A 13,346-nucleotide genomic window follows, 5' to 3' on the forward strand; every position below is an offset into this window, starting at 1 on the left:
AGAATGTTAGAGAGGCAGAGTCTCTCAGCAGAAAAAAATGGGCAGAGGTTCACCAATCTGCGAAAACTGCCTAAAAACTGTTGAACAATTTCAGAAAATGTTCTTCAACGTAAATCGTGAAGAGTTTAAATATCCCATCATCTACAGTACATAATATCAAAAGTTTTAGAGTATCTGGAGAAATCCATGCACCAAGATACAAGGCCGAGGATCAATAATGGACACGTGATCTATGGGTCTTTAGTCTGGCAGCTGGATTTTAGGACTGTTCTAGTACCTCTGGAGTGAGGAGCATTTGGCTGTTGACTCACTTGCAATATTCTGTCTGTAAATCGATAAGGAGTCAGGGTGCTCTATGAGCTGGTTTCCTCCGGAGGACTCCTGCTGCAGGATGGGGGCCTCCCCTCGCTACTACATCTTCACACATCTGCATCCCACACTAGCTTAGAACAACTAACTAGACGCTTCCTGCAGGCTTGGTAGGAAGCAGGACTGGCCCACATCCCGGCCAAAAGGGGTGAGAATAGAATGGTAAGTCCCATTCTATCTAAAGATCTCTCTGCCATATGTCGGCTGGGGTTATCACAGACCAAAGTACGCTGCCAGTCTATGATAAATCAGGGCCATGGGGTCTAAGGGGACCTATTGGCTCTACAATATTTGTTCAGGAGCTTTCTTCCGGTGCTTGGACATACATTGGAACATATTGAGTAAGAATATCCACATCCCACACTGTGGAAGCATGCATTGTTAGTACAACAACCTGTTAAAAAAAGGTGCAGACCTTAATCTGATGTTAGGGCCTGCCCTGAGGTTGCATTGCATTGCAAGAAAGTGGTGCACCCCCATTCCTGGATGCTTATGTGCAAGTCAGCTAGAGAAGTGCAGGTAGTTAATAGGAACATATTGGCCTATTAACTACCTGTACAGCCATGTCACCTGTAAGAACTCCCAAAAATACATTTCTGTAACACCTGTGAATCTATTGTATGCTGAGAACTATAACTAATGTGCCTAAACTTCTTTAGTGAAGAATTGTTTGCTGTTAACCTGGCTTCATTATTCCCTGCACCGTTACACTGCACCAACATCTACAGCAGCATCAAGGGACCTGCCTTGCACCTCAAGACCAACACTAACACCAAGGGTACCCAAACCTACACCATGCATGTGACATCAGGAACCAAGGTGTGGCCAGAAGGGAAGAACAGGTGCACCCTTACCATCACTGTACGACCCAGAGTAGCGTCAGAATGAGTATCGGAACTACCTTTCTTGCTACTATCATTCCTCTCCCCTCTCCTGATAATGGACTACACAACCCATGATTCCTGATTGTTGGCATGCTGGGTGCAGTAGTTGCAGGAGATCTGCTTGCTACAGACTACTATTCTATTCTGGAGTTTATTTGGCTCTGTAAAATATGCATATTTCTTGGTATTCATAAAAGAACAGCTTATGTTTCAAGTTGGAAATTTGCAGCCTTAACATTGCACCAAGGGCAGGAAGAAAACAGTGACTGCCAAATGCTTAAGGCTGTGCAAGCACATAATAGAACCTAGAGGAAAATGATACAAGCTGGACCAAAAATTACAGCCACAGGGAAAACAAGCAGGCAGCCGATGACGGCAATTACATTAATAGCTGGAGGACTCAGCTCCACAAACTAAGCCTCTCCCAGCAGGTATATATACTGTATACAGCTAGTGCTTTTTACTAACCATGTTTGGCAGCCTGTTACTGTGATCTTTCTGGTCTAATGTGTAACGCCCTATGCAGACACAACTCTACCTGTACAGGTATCGGAAAATCCAGCTACTTAAGTAGCTTAAAGAGGACCCGTCACCACTCTTTACATGTTTATTTTATGTATGCCCCATCAAAAACATTTTCCTAGAACTCTTTGTTGTCTCATTCCTCTATTATTCCCCATAGAAATGTACAGCTAAATTTACAACTGGGTGTTTACAGTGAAGGGGTGTCTCCAGTGCCCCATAACAGAGCCGGCCACAGTGCCCCATAACAGTTTCAACCAAAGTACTCCATAGCAGCAACAGCCACAGTGCCCCATAACAGAGCCGGCCACAGTGCCCCATAACAGTTTCAACCAAAGTACTCCATAGCAGCAACAGCCACGGTGCCACATAACAGCACCGGCCACAGTGCCCCATAACAGTTTCAGTCACAATGCTCCATAACAGTTTCAGAAAAATATTGATCGCTACCTCATCACCCAAATTAATGATAATCAAGATTCCTGCCACACTACCTCCTCTTTCCTGTCGAGGTCAGGGTTTTCAAATTTTAGTTAGGATTATTTTATTGTGTTTGTAATTGCTGTTGTACAAGAAAATGAAGATTCAGCTCACCTGTGTGCTTCTGTGCAGACCTGCAGCAATGTCCGTAGACAAAAAGAGAGGAGATTCCAGCTTCCATAAAAACACCATATTCTTTATTTGCTCCAGGAAATCCGACAGTACAGTACACTAGTCATAGTTATCCCATGGCTAGTCTACAGCCCGAAATGCATCAGTTGTGTATACATGTCTGTACTGTCGGATTTACTGGAGCCAATAAAGAATATGGTGTTTTTATGGAAGCTGGAATCTCCTCTCTTTTTGTAGATGCTGTTCTATGTTATGTGTATTACATTGTATGTAAGCTGCTGTAACTGCACGTTAACTTCCCTTTGGGATTAATAAGATTGTATTGTATTGTACACCAGTGGTTCAGTGCTGGTGGCAAGGACTGGTGTTTAACCCTGCTGCTCACAAAGAAGTGGGTGCAATGTACTCCTGCATGCACACGTAGTATACTGTGGCAGATATACTATGGGCTCAGGCCGTGGGGCAGCTGCATGAGGATTGCAGACCCATTCACTTGAATTTTTGCGGTGCGGTGGCACAGCCAGAAACACTACGGAAGCACTCTGTAGTGCTTTCCGTGGGGTTCCGATCCGTGCTTCCGCACCGCATCTCCGGATTTGTGGACCCTTTCAAGTGAATGGGTCCGCATCCGTGATGCGGAATGCACATGGCTGGTGACCCGTGTATTGCGGAACCGCAGCACGGGCATGGAGCCCTTACGTTCGTGGTCATGAGCCATAAGGCTGACGTAACACGCTCCATTCATAGTGAAAAATCTGAAGGCGTAAATTGTGCTAAATTAATTCAGATCCACAGGCCTCTTAATAAATTTGGTCTATGAGCTGGCATAGCTGGCATAGACTCAAACTATAATTTACTCCTGTACATCCCTAAGTCTGGGCTACGTTGAAGAACTTTACTCCACTTTCGCTACTCTCAACTTTTCAAAAGTGGTGAGAAGCAAAAGTGGAGTAAAGCTCTTCATATATCTGCCCTATTGCCCGATCTGCCCTATTGTATGCATTACTGTTCAGGGAGCAGGGGTCACACACTGGCATCACTCAACCACCAATGAAGCCAGGGTAAGGAGAAAGTCAATTTCTTTCATGAGCTCTCTCCTGTCCTGGGAAAGTAGACTTATATATAGTGTAATTTGCCATTTTGCAAGGTTAGTATAATGCTGACAGTTACAATACAGCCATGTTTGCATCCCTTCACTCCCAAGGTGAATATAGCTATTCTGGTATAACCTTTACATTGAGGAATTGCTATCTGAGCCGTAAATAGGTGCACTAAGACCCTCTCTGGTAGACGTGCATAGCCTAAACTCTGCAGCCAGCATCATGGCCCGTGTGGCGAGCGGTGCATGATGCGGTTGATCTACAGATCTCAGCAAAGCTGACCCACCACCATCCAGTTCTGTAACAGCTGGAAAGAGTTGCCTAGATCTTTTACAGAAGTCCATGAGATACGAAAATCACAGGCATACAAACACTACAGATGCTTTCAGAGAACTTGAGCTTAATTACAGAACATCTTACTGTGGAAAATAAGGATCTGGCACAGCAGCAGTTTGTGGATCACCCCCATTTCTTCTTCGTAGCCTTGCGATTGTCCAGAGTCACCTGCGCTTGACTTTAGCCGTGCTCTGATCTGCTTGTTATGATCCGAGGGGAATGACTCTCCTTAGTGGATACACACCATCTGCTTAAGAAAACAGTTTGGGTGTTTTGCTCCCTCCTTTCTAATAACTTACAGCCCTTTTCTTGTCCTCTTAGCCCTATCCTATATCCAGCAGCTTCGCTTGTTACAGCCTCTCTTTGTGACTTGCACACAGACCAAGAAACAACTCTGAACTCTAAAACCTCCTCTTTTTTTCCCTCCACCCTTCTCTGTCTTGATCTAAGCCTGGAATTCATATTCTTGAAGTCTGTACAAGTCCCAGCTGTGGAAGGCAGTTCCTGACACAACTCCAACCCCATCACATTGTTTTTGATGTCCCATTTATCTGCTTTATTTGCATTTGTTTTTATCTCGCCAAGTGCTGAGCAATGATGGAGCCACTCGACTTCGGTCATCAGAGATTTATGGTCCATCCAGATTAGAGAAGAGGTAAACAGTATGAAACTGTATAAAATAACAGTATAAAAGTATAGTAAGAATTTTTTAGGGGGTGATGGTTATTAAATGGAAGCTGGGCCTAATGCTTTGGCAAAAAGTATTGTTTCCTAGAAAGGGTCATTGAGTTTCCATAAAACTTTTGAAATATCATAGAGACATAGCAATGGTTTTGATCGGTGGAAGTCTGAGTGCTGAGATCCTCACTGAAAGCTAGAACAAGGAGAGAGAGAAGGTCTCGCATATCACACACTCTCCTCGTTGCAGGGGACGACTCAATAGAAGTCTATGGGCCTGTCTCCTGCAGTGAGGAGAGAGGGTGTGATATGTGAGCACCTCTCTCTCCTCGTTATAGGAATAAGTGGTGGTCACAGCATTTGGATCCCCAAGGTTTTATGAAAACTTAGTGACTCTTTAATAATGGAAGTAGCATACCTCTACATCAGAGGTTCCCCAATCTTTGTTAGCTCATGAACCACTTCCAAATATGAAGACGTGGCATGGTTGTTAACCTATTCTTAACTGATATGGTTTTTGAACTACTGGTAACTTCAGGGCTCTAGATGGTGGCCAATACGGTCACAATCGTGCCTAACAAAATGTGTCATGTAGTTATTTGCAACTTGTACTGCTGCCACAGTTCCATAACTGTAGACCTTCTAGACTTGATGCATGCCATGTAAACTAGTGGATCAGTATGGAATTTCTAGAAACCATGCTTTTCCTTTCTCTTTAGGTTACGCCCTCACTATGTGCATACAGTATGTGTCATGTGAGTGAGACCTAGAATGATGCCTGTTTCATTCCATAACAACTCAATAATACAAATTACACCACATTTACAGATATTTATGTTGGAATGTAACAGTTATGAGACTCTGATTTGGAGATATTGGAGAAGGGCTACTTTTCCGTGGGCCACCCTGTAGAAAGATTTCTCCCAAACTGCCTAATAGTAAATCAGAGCTCAGCTTTCATTTTTTCAGAGCCCTGTAGGAACTGAAAGCTGTGCTGACTGATTTATTATTCAGTTTGATAAAATTGGCCTATTGTGTCAGAAAGATGGTGTTCTCCTTGGGACATCGAACAGTGATTGTGGAAGGCTATATGCGAAGCAGATCCATTTAGGAAAGTACCCAGGAACAAAATAACCAGCTAAACATTGTATTCAGAGTCTGGTTCGGAAATGGCATCAAATTGGCTCTGTTAAAAACATTAAGAAACCAAGGCCTCCATCGATCAGGACGGCTGAAGTTGTGCATGAAATTTAGCAGCAGATTGCAAGTAGCCCCAAAAATCAATTCGAAGAAGACTGTCTCAGCAAGTTGGTGTATTACGAATGACGTGTCAGCGAGTGCTGAAATCTCTGAAGCTGAAACCGTACCGAATAACATGTGTGCATGAACTGAAAGAGTTGACCAAGCTAAACGTGTAAATTACTGGACTTGGTTGCTGACCGTGATTGCTGACAGACCTTTGGACCCATTGCTGTTCTTCATGATGGACGAAGCTTGGTTTCATTTATCAGGTCATGTTAATTCCCAGAATACGAGGTACTAGTCTGCTGAAAATCCCCATTTGACTCAAGAAACACCACTTCACGACCAGAAGATTGGTTTTTGGTACACAGTGTCAGGAACATGAATAGGGGGTCCAATTTTCTTCAAATCAACTGTGAATACCGCAATTTACCTGGACATCTTTGAACAGTTTTACAACCAACTAACAGAAGAAGAAAAAATGTCCTGCTATTTCCAATAAGCTGGGGCAACATGCCGCACCTTACGGAACTCACTGGCACGGGTTCATGAACTGTTTACGGAGGAGCGAACTGTGAGCCAGTAGTTATGGCCACCACGTTCCCCAGACTTGTCCTCATGCGATTTTTATCTGTGGTGGAATTTAAAACAGAAAGTGTCCGCTAATAATCCACATCCCCTGGATGAAAGAAAAACATCTCAAACACCATCTGCAGTATCAGCCAACATAATCCGATGTGCCCAAAGATGCAGAGACCTGAACGGGGACAACTTTCAGCATCTTTTGTGACTTGTAATTAATGTAATTCAGTTTTGCTTTTTCCCTTTGCTGGAAAGAAAAGCACCATAATCCCAGGTATGTTGTTTCAAAAACCTCATGTGTTTTTTTGCCGTATCCAAAACACAGAACAGCCGCAACATGTGGCAGCACTTTAGGCCTGATTCAGACGGGCTGCACACAAATAGCACATGGACCCATTAGAATAAGGCTACCTGGCAGCACTGGTCGCACAACGTTTTTCGTAGGGGCATCGCAAAGGAGTGGTGATCCCATAGAATTGAATAGAGTTGCATGTGTGCCGGGACTGCGACACTTGAATCCCCAAATTTCCAGCGACTCGCTCTGCAACCACACTCATTTCTGTGGGATCACTGCTACACTGCGATGTCCCTGCAATCCTGGCCGGGACAGCTTTCACGTAACCAGTGACGCCGTATAGCCGTACCCTTAAGATAAGTTGTTCAATTCACAGCTCTGTATTACGCCCCATCCATTGGTCTGTGCAGAGAAGCTCAAAGCATTCATTGTTCTTGTCTGTTTTCTTTCCGAGACTCATTCATTCAAGTGTGTTTGTCTGTCTTTTTGTGTACCCAGACACTCTACTATTAGAATGGCTGTCCTTAACCCATTCAGGACTGCTGCTGTACATGTACAGCGAATTTCCAGGGTTTAAAAATAGCGCCTGATCACGAGCGGAGTGGGCTCCATTGTCTTGGGGTTTCCGCTGTTATATACACAGAAGCTGGCTGGCAAATTTTAGCCTGGGGGGCAAGAACACAGTACTGGCCCATGTGTAGTGGCCCACACTGTATAAAGGCGGTATAGATAAATGGGCTTTAAATTGTAAAAAGTCAGCAGTTGGTTGCGTTTTCATGTTGGGATCGTACACACATGCGCAATCCCAGATACAGAACATGACTTATTTCATAGCAACAGCATGGTCATTAGAGGGACAATATTTACCAACTCCTGAGCTGAAGACACTCAATAGACTATAATGGGATCTGCTCAGGATGCTGCTTCTTTACCAGACAAAAAAGTCTTCCATGCAGGGCCTTTTTGTCCAGTCTTTTTGACAGAATCTGTGACAGTGGCCCGAACACAGATGTGAATGGTTAGTATTAGATCAAAGTATAGCATCAGATGCAATTTAACACACAAAAACAAAGCAAGAACAAGACCACTACATATATACAGCACCAGAACAAGCCTGTAAGTAAAACAAAGCACCAGAACCACATTCACTGCATGAATACAACACCAGAACCAAAGCAATAAGTCACATACAGCACCAGAACCAATTTCCCTGCATAAATACAGCACCGAAACCAAGATCATTACATAAATGCAGCACGAGAACTGGTTGCAGAACATATATACATTAGATACATCAGATTTTAAAAGTTCAGTACAGACAGCATTTGAGCAGCCAGGTCAGCCCTTAGCATATAAACCTGTACAGTGTTGTACTACAACTCCCAGTATGGCCTGAACAGCAGTAAAGGGATACTGGGAGTTGTTTCACAAAACAGCACAGTACAAAACAGCATTCATGGTTCCCTCAATGAACTGTAGCTCCCCACAGCCAGCAGCACTCATGCGGCCCCCCAAACCATGACACTCCCACCACCATGCTTGACTGTAGGCAAGACGCACTTGTCTTTGTACTCCTCACCCGGTTGCCGCCACACACGCTTGACACCATCTGAACCCAAAAAGTTTATCTTTGTCTCATCAGACCTGAAGACATGGTTCCAGTAATCCATGTCCTTAGTCTGCTTGTCTTGTGCATCATCTTTGTACTGTGTCTGTGTCTGTGACAACAGCCACGCAGACCAATTTAATGCAGTGTGCGGCGTATACAGGGAGTGCAGAATTATTAGGCAAATGAGTATTTTCACCACATCATCCTCTTTATGCATGTTGTCTTACTCCAAGCTGTATAGGCTCGAAAGCCTACTACCAATTAAGCATATTAGGTGATGTGCATCTCTGTAATGAGAAGGGGTGTGGTCTAATGACATCAACACCCTATATTAGGTGTGCATAATTATTAGGCAACTTCCTTTCCTTTGGCAAAATGGGTCAAAAGAAGGACTTGACAGGCTCAGAAAAGTCAAAAATAGTGAGATATCTTGCAGAGGGAAGCAGCACTCTTAAAATTGCAAAGCTTTTGAAGCGTGATCATCGAACAATCAAGCGTTTCATTCAAAATAGTCAACAGGGTCGCAAGAAGCGTGTGGAAAAACCAAGGCGCAAAATAACTGCCCATGAACTGAGAAAAGTCAAGCGTGCAGCTGCCAAGATGCCACTTGCCACCAGTTTGGCCATATTTCAGAGCTGCAACATCACTGGAGTGCCCAAAAGCACAAGGTGTGCAATACTCAGAGACATGGCCAAGGTAAGAAAGGCTGAAAGACGACCACCACTGAACAAGACACACAAGCTGAAACGTCAAGACTGGGCCAAGAAATATCTCAAGACTGATTTTTCTAAGGTTTTATGGACTGATGAAATGAGAGTGAGTCTTGATGGGCCAGATGGATGGGCCCGTGGCTGGATTGGTAAGGGGCAGAGAGCTCCAGTCCGACTCAGACGCCAGCAAGGTGGAGGTGGAGTACTGGTTTGGGCTGGTATCATCAAAGATGAGCTTGTGGGACCTTTTCGGGTTGAGGATGGAGTCAAGCTCAACTCCCAGTCCTACTGCCAGTTTCTGAAAGACACCTTCTTCAAGCAGTGGTACAGGAAGAAGTCTGCATCCTTCAAGAAAAACATGATTTTCATGCAGGACAATGCTCCATCACACGCGTCCAAGTACTCCACAGCGTGGCTGGCAAGAAAGGGTATAAAAGAAGAAAATCTAATGACATGGCCTCCTTGTTCACCTGATCTGAACCCCATTGAGAACCTGTGGTCCATCATCAAATGTGAGATTTACAAGGAGGGAAAACAGTACACCTCTCTGAACAGTGTCTGGGAGGCTGTGGTTGCTGCTGCACGCAATGTTGATGGTGAACAGATCAAAACACTGACAGAATCCATGGATGGCAGGCTTTTGAGTGTCCTTGCAAAGAAATGTGGCTATATTGGTCACTGATTTGTTTTTGTTTTGTTTTTGAATGTCAGAAATGTATATTTGTGAATGTTGAGATGTTATATTGGTTTCACTGGTAAAAATAAATAATTGAAATGGGTATATATTTGTTTTTTGTTAAGTTGCCTAATAATTATGCACAGTAATAGTCACCTGCACACACAGATATCCCCCTAAAATAGCTAAAACTAAAAACAAACTAAAAACTACTTCCAAAAATATTCAGCTTTGATATTAATGAGTTTTTTGGGTTCATTGAGAACATGGTTGTTGTTCAATAATAAAATTAATCCTCAAAAATACAACTTGCCTAATAATTCTGCACTCCCTGTATTGACTACGGACGCGTCCCTTCTAGGCTGGGGCGCCCATTTAGACGGATCCCCAGTTTGGGGATCTTGGTCTCCTCAGGAGAGGCATCTTTCCTCAAATCTCTGCGAGATGCGTGCTATCCGGCTAGCCCTCCTTCACTTCGCCCCTCAGATTCGGGGCAAAGCAGTAAAAGTCCAGTCAGACAACATGACTGCCGTGCTTTACATAAAATTAATCCTCAAAAATACAACTTGCCTAATAATTCTGCACTCCCTGTACTGTAGTCGGAGGTCTGACAGGCTGACCAGCCACCCCTTTAACCTCTGCACAGAAGGTTCAGCATGTCCGCAAAAAAACAGATTGTATTCCGCATTTTTGTGAACCCATAGACTTCAATGGGGCCACATACTGATTTTCACTGACAAGTATAGGACATGTATTTGTTTTGCGGGGCCGTGGAACGGAAGAAAAGATGCTGACAGCACACGGTGTGCTGTTCGCATCTTTTGGGGCCTCATAGGAGTGAATGGGTCCACATCTAATCCTCAAAATTTGGGATCATATGCGGAAAACAACATACGGCCGTCTAAATGAGTCCTTATGCTTAGTATTAGCATTAGAGCCAATAAATTAAGTAAGGAGGCAGTATTGGAGTTAAGGTCAGTATTAGAGTTAGGCATAGCATTAGAGCTAATGCTAAGTGTTTTGTAGTTCACAAATTGCAGATCCACAAAACATGGATACCGGCCATGTGTGTTCCAAATTTTGCGAAACGCAAAGGGCCAGTCCTATCTAGAAATGCCTATTCTTGCAGACAAAAATAGGGCATGCTCTATTGTTTTTGCAGGGCCACAGAGCGGAACTACAAATGTGGACAGCACACGGTGTGCTGTCCGCATCTTTTGCGGCCCCAAAATTGCAGAACGGATGTGGACCCTGAAATACAGTCGTCTAAATGCATCCTTAGGGCCAGTATTAGGATTAGGGTCAGTTTTAGAGTTAGGGGCCAGTATTGGGGTTAGGATCAGCATTAGGGTACATTCACATAACTCTATTTCTAATCACTTCAATGGGGCCGCAAAAGATGGGGACAGGACACAATGCGCTGTCCACATCCGTAGTTCTGTTCCGTGGCCAACAAAAAAGACCTATTATTGTCCACAACCGTAGACAAGACTAGGCGTTTCTATCATAGGGCTGGCCGCGTGTTAGCCGTGTGTGTTCCAGAAAATGCAGAACGCACACTGCCAGTATCCATGTTTTGCGGATCCGCAATTTGTAGACCGCACAACACATACGGTCATGTAAATGTAGCCTAAGCGTAAGGTGTCAGTATTATGGTTAGGAGTCAGTATGGCATACTAGGGTTAGGTCTTAGTACTAGGGTTAGGGCCAGTATTAGAGGTCAGAACTAGGGTTAAGGGTCAGTGTCCAGTAATAGGGGTCACGGGCGTGGTCCCACAATGCAGACCCAGCCTCTTCTGGTGGGCCTGCTTCTGAGCAACGTCTCAGATGGCGCGATGACGTCATTGTGACACCTATGTCACATCTATGCGCAGAGGATAGCGGGGCAGAGAACCAGTGGTTCCCTTGTCCCGACGGCGCTGCTGCAGTCTCAATTGTATCTGCGTCAAGTGGACGCAGATACAATTGAGTTCAGGAGCAGCACCGGCCTGGGGGCAAATGTCCTCCTGCCCCTGTATATACAGCAGACATCTGGAGCTAATATCTGCGATTGGCGATAACGCCGATTGCAGACATATATCCCCTGAATGGCTCACTTGCACGGAGATCAGGAAAGCTATTCATTCTCTGTAATAGCATGAGTCTCTCTGAAGGAACCCAGGCTATTAGAGCTGTAGTTTCTATGTACACCTGCAGGTGGCAGGGCTGCATAGGAATATAGCGAATCTCCCATACACTGCAATAGTAATTTATTGCAGTGTAAGGCCCCTTTCATACGGGCGTCATGTTTTTTGCCCGGATAAGATGCGGGTGCGTTATGGGAAAATGCACGATTTTTCCGCGCGAGTGCAAAACATTGTAATGCGTTTTGCACGCGCGTGAGAAAAATTGGCATGTTTGGTACCCAAACCTGTAGATTGTATTATTTTCCCTTATAACATGGTTATAAGGGAAAATAATAGCATTCTTAATACAGAATGCATAGTACAATAAGGCTGGAGGGGTTAAAAAAATAATAATAATAATTTAACTCCCCTTAATCCACTTGATCGTGCAGCACGTCTTCTGTTCTGTCTTCTTCTTTGCTGTGCACAGGAATAGGATCTTTGATGACATCACTGTGCTCATCACATGGTCCAATCACATGGTTCATCACCATGGTGATTGGATCATGTGATGTGACGTCACCACAGGTCCTTAGCCGGGAGCTCAACATTACAGAAGAAGACAGAGATCCGCAACTACGCGATCAAGTGGACTCGGTGAGTTAATTTTTTTTATATTTTTAACCCCTCCATCACTATTTTACTTTGCATTCTGTATTCAGAATGCTATTATTTTCCCTTATAACCATGTTATAAGGGAAAATTATACAGATCGGGTCCCCAGCCCGATCGTCACCTAGCAACCATGCGTGAAAATCGCACCGCATCCGCACTTGCTTGCGGATGCTTGCGATTTTCACGCGGCCCTATTCACTTCTATGGGGCCTGCGCTGTGTGAAAAACGCACAATATAGAGCATGCTGCGATTTTCACGCAACGCACAAGTGATTCGTGAAAATCACCGCTCGTGTGCACAGCCCCATAGAAATGAATGGGTCAAGATCCAGTGCGGGTGCAACTCACGCATTGCACCCGCGCAGAATACTCGCCCGTGTGAAAGGGGCCTAAGAGAGAAAGCATGAAGATCGCATATTCAAGTCCCCTAAGGGGTCTTAAAAATGGTAAAAAAATAAAAGTAAAAAAAAAGTTTTAAAAAACTCTGATAATGTCCGCATAATAAAAATAAACAATTAAAACAATGAAGTTCCTAGGCATCACTGTGTCTCAAAACACCTGTACTATTAAAATATTAATGTGTTTATCTCATACGGTAAATATCATAACAAAAAAATATATATCTAACTGGCCAAAAAATCATACACACTCCATGACTCTCAATGGTATCAAACAACAGATCGCCCTGCAAAAAATTAGCCCTCACACAGGCTCATAGATGTAAATACCGTATAAAAAAAGTTATAGGGGTCAGAATATGGCAATGCAAAGAAAAATGGATTAAAAGACTATATAAATGTATAAGAAAAATACAAATGTGGTATCGTCGTAATTGTACTGATCCCTAGAATGAATGTCAGTTTTACCGCATAGTGAAAGCCGTAAAAACAAAATCCATAAAAACTATGATGGTGTTTTTTTTCCCAATTCCGCCCCATTTGGAATTTTTTT

The 13,346-nt window shown here is 43.8% G+C and overlaps 1 protein-coding gene across 1 annotated transcript in view; it reads right to left on the bottom strand.

Moving 5' to 3' along the window:
* MXRA8 (matrix remodeling associated 8) overlaps window positions 1-4,249 on the bottom strand; it is a 72,620-nt gene extending 68,371 nt beyond the window's left edge. Inside the window, exon 1 of the mRNA XM_040427915.1 lies at window positions 3,908-4,249. Within this exon, the coding sequence (XP_040283849.1) occupies window positions 3,908-3,956 (49 nt within the window). The 5' untranslated portion in view covers window positions 3,957-4,249. The remainder of the gene's footprint in view (window positions 1-3,907) is intronic.
* Between the last annotated feature and the right edge of the window lie 9,097 nt (window positions 4,250-13,346).

Source organism: Bufo bufo, chromosome 1 (genome assembly GCF_905171765.1).
Source record: "Bufo bufo chromosome 1, aBufBuf1.1, whole genome shotgun sequence".
NCBI lineage: Eukaryota > Metazoa > Chordata > Amphibia > Anura > Bufonidae > Bufo > Bufo bufo.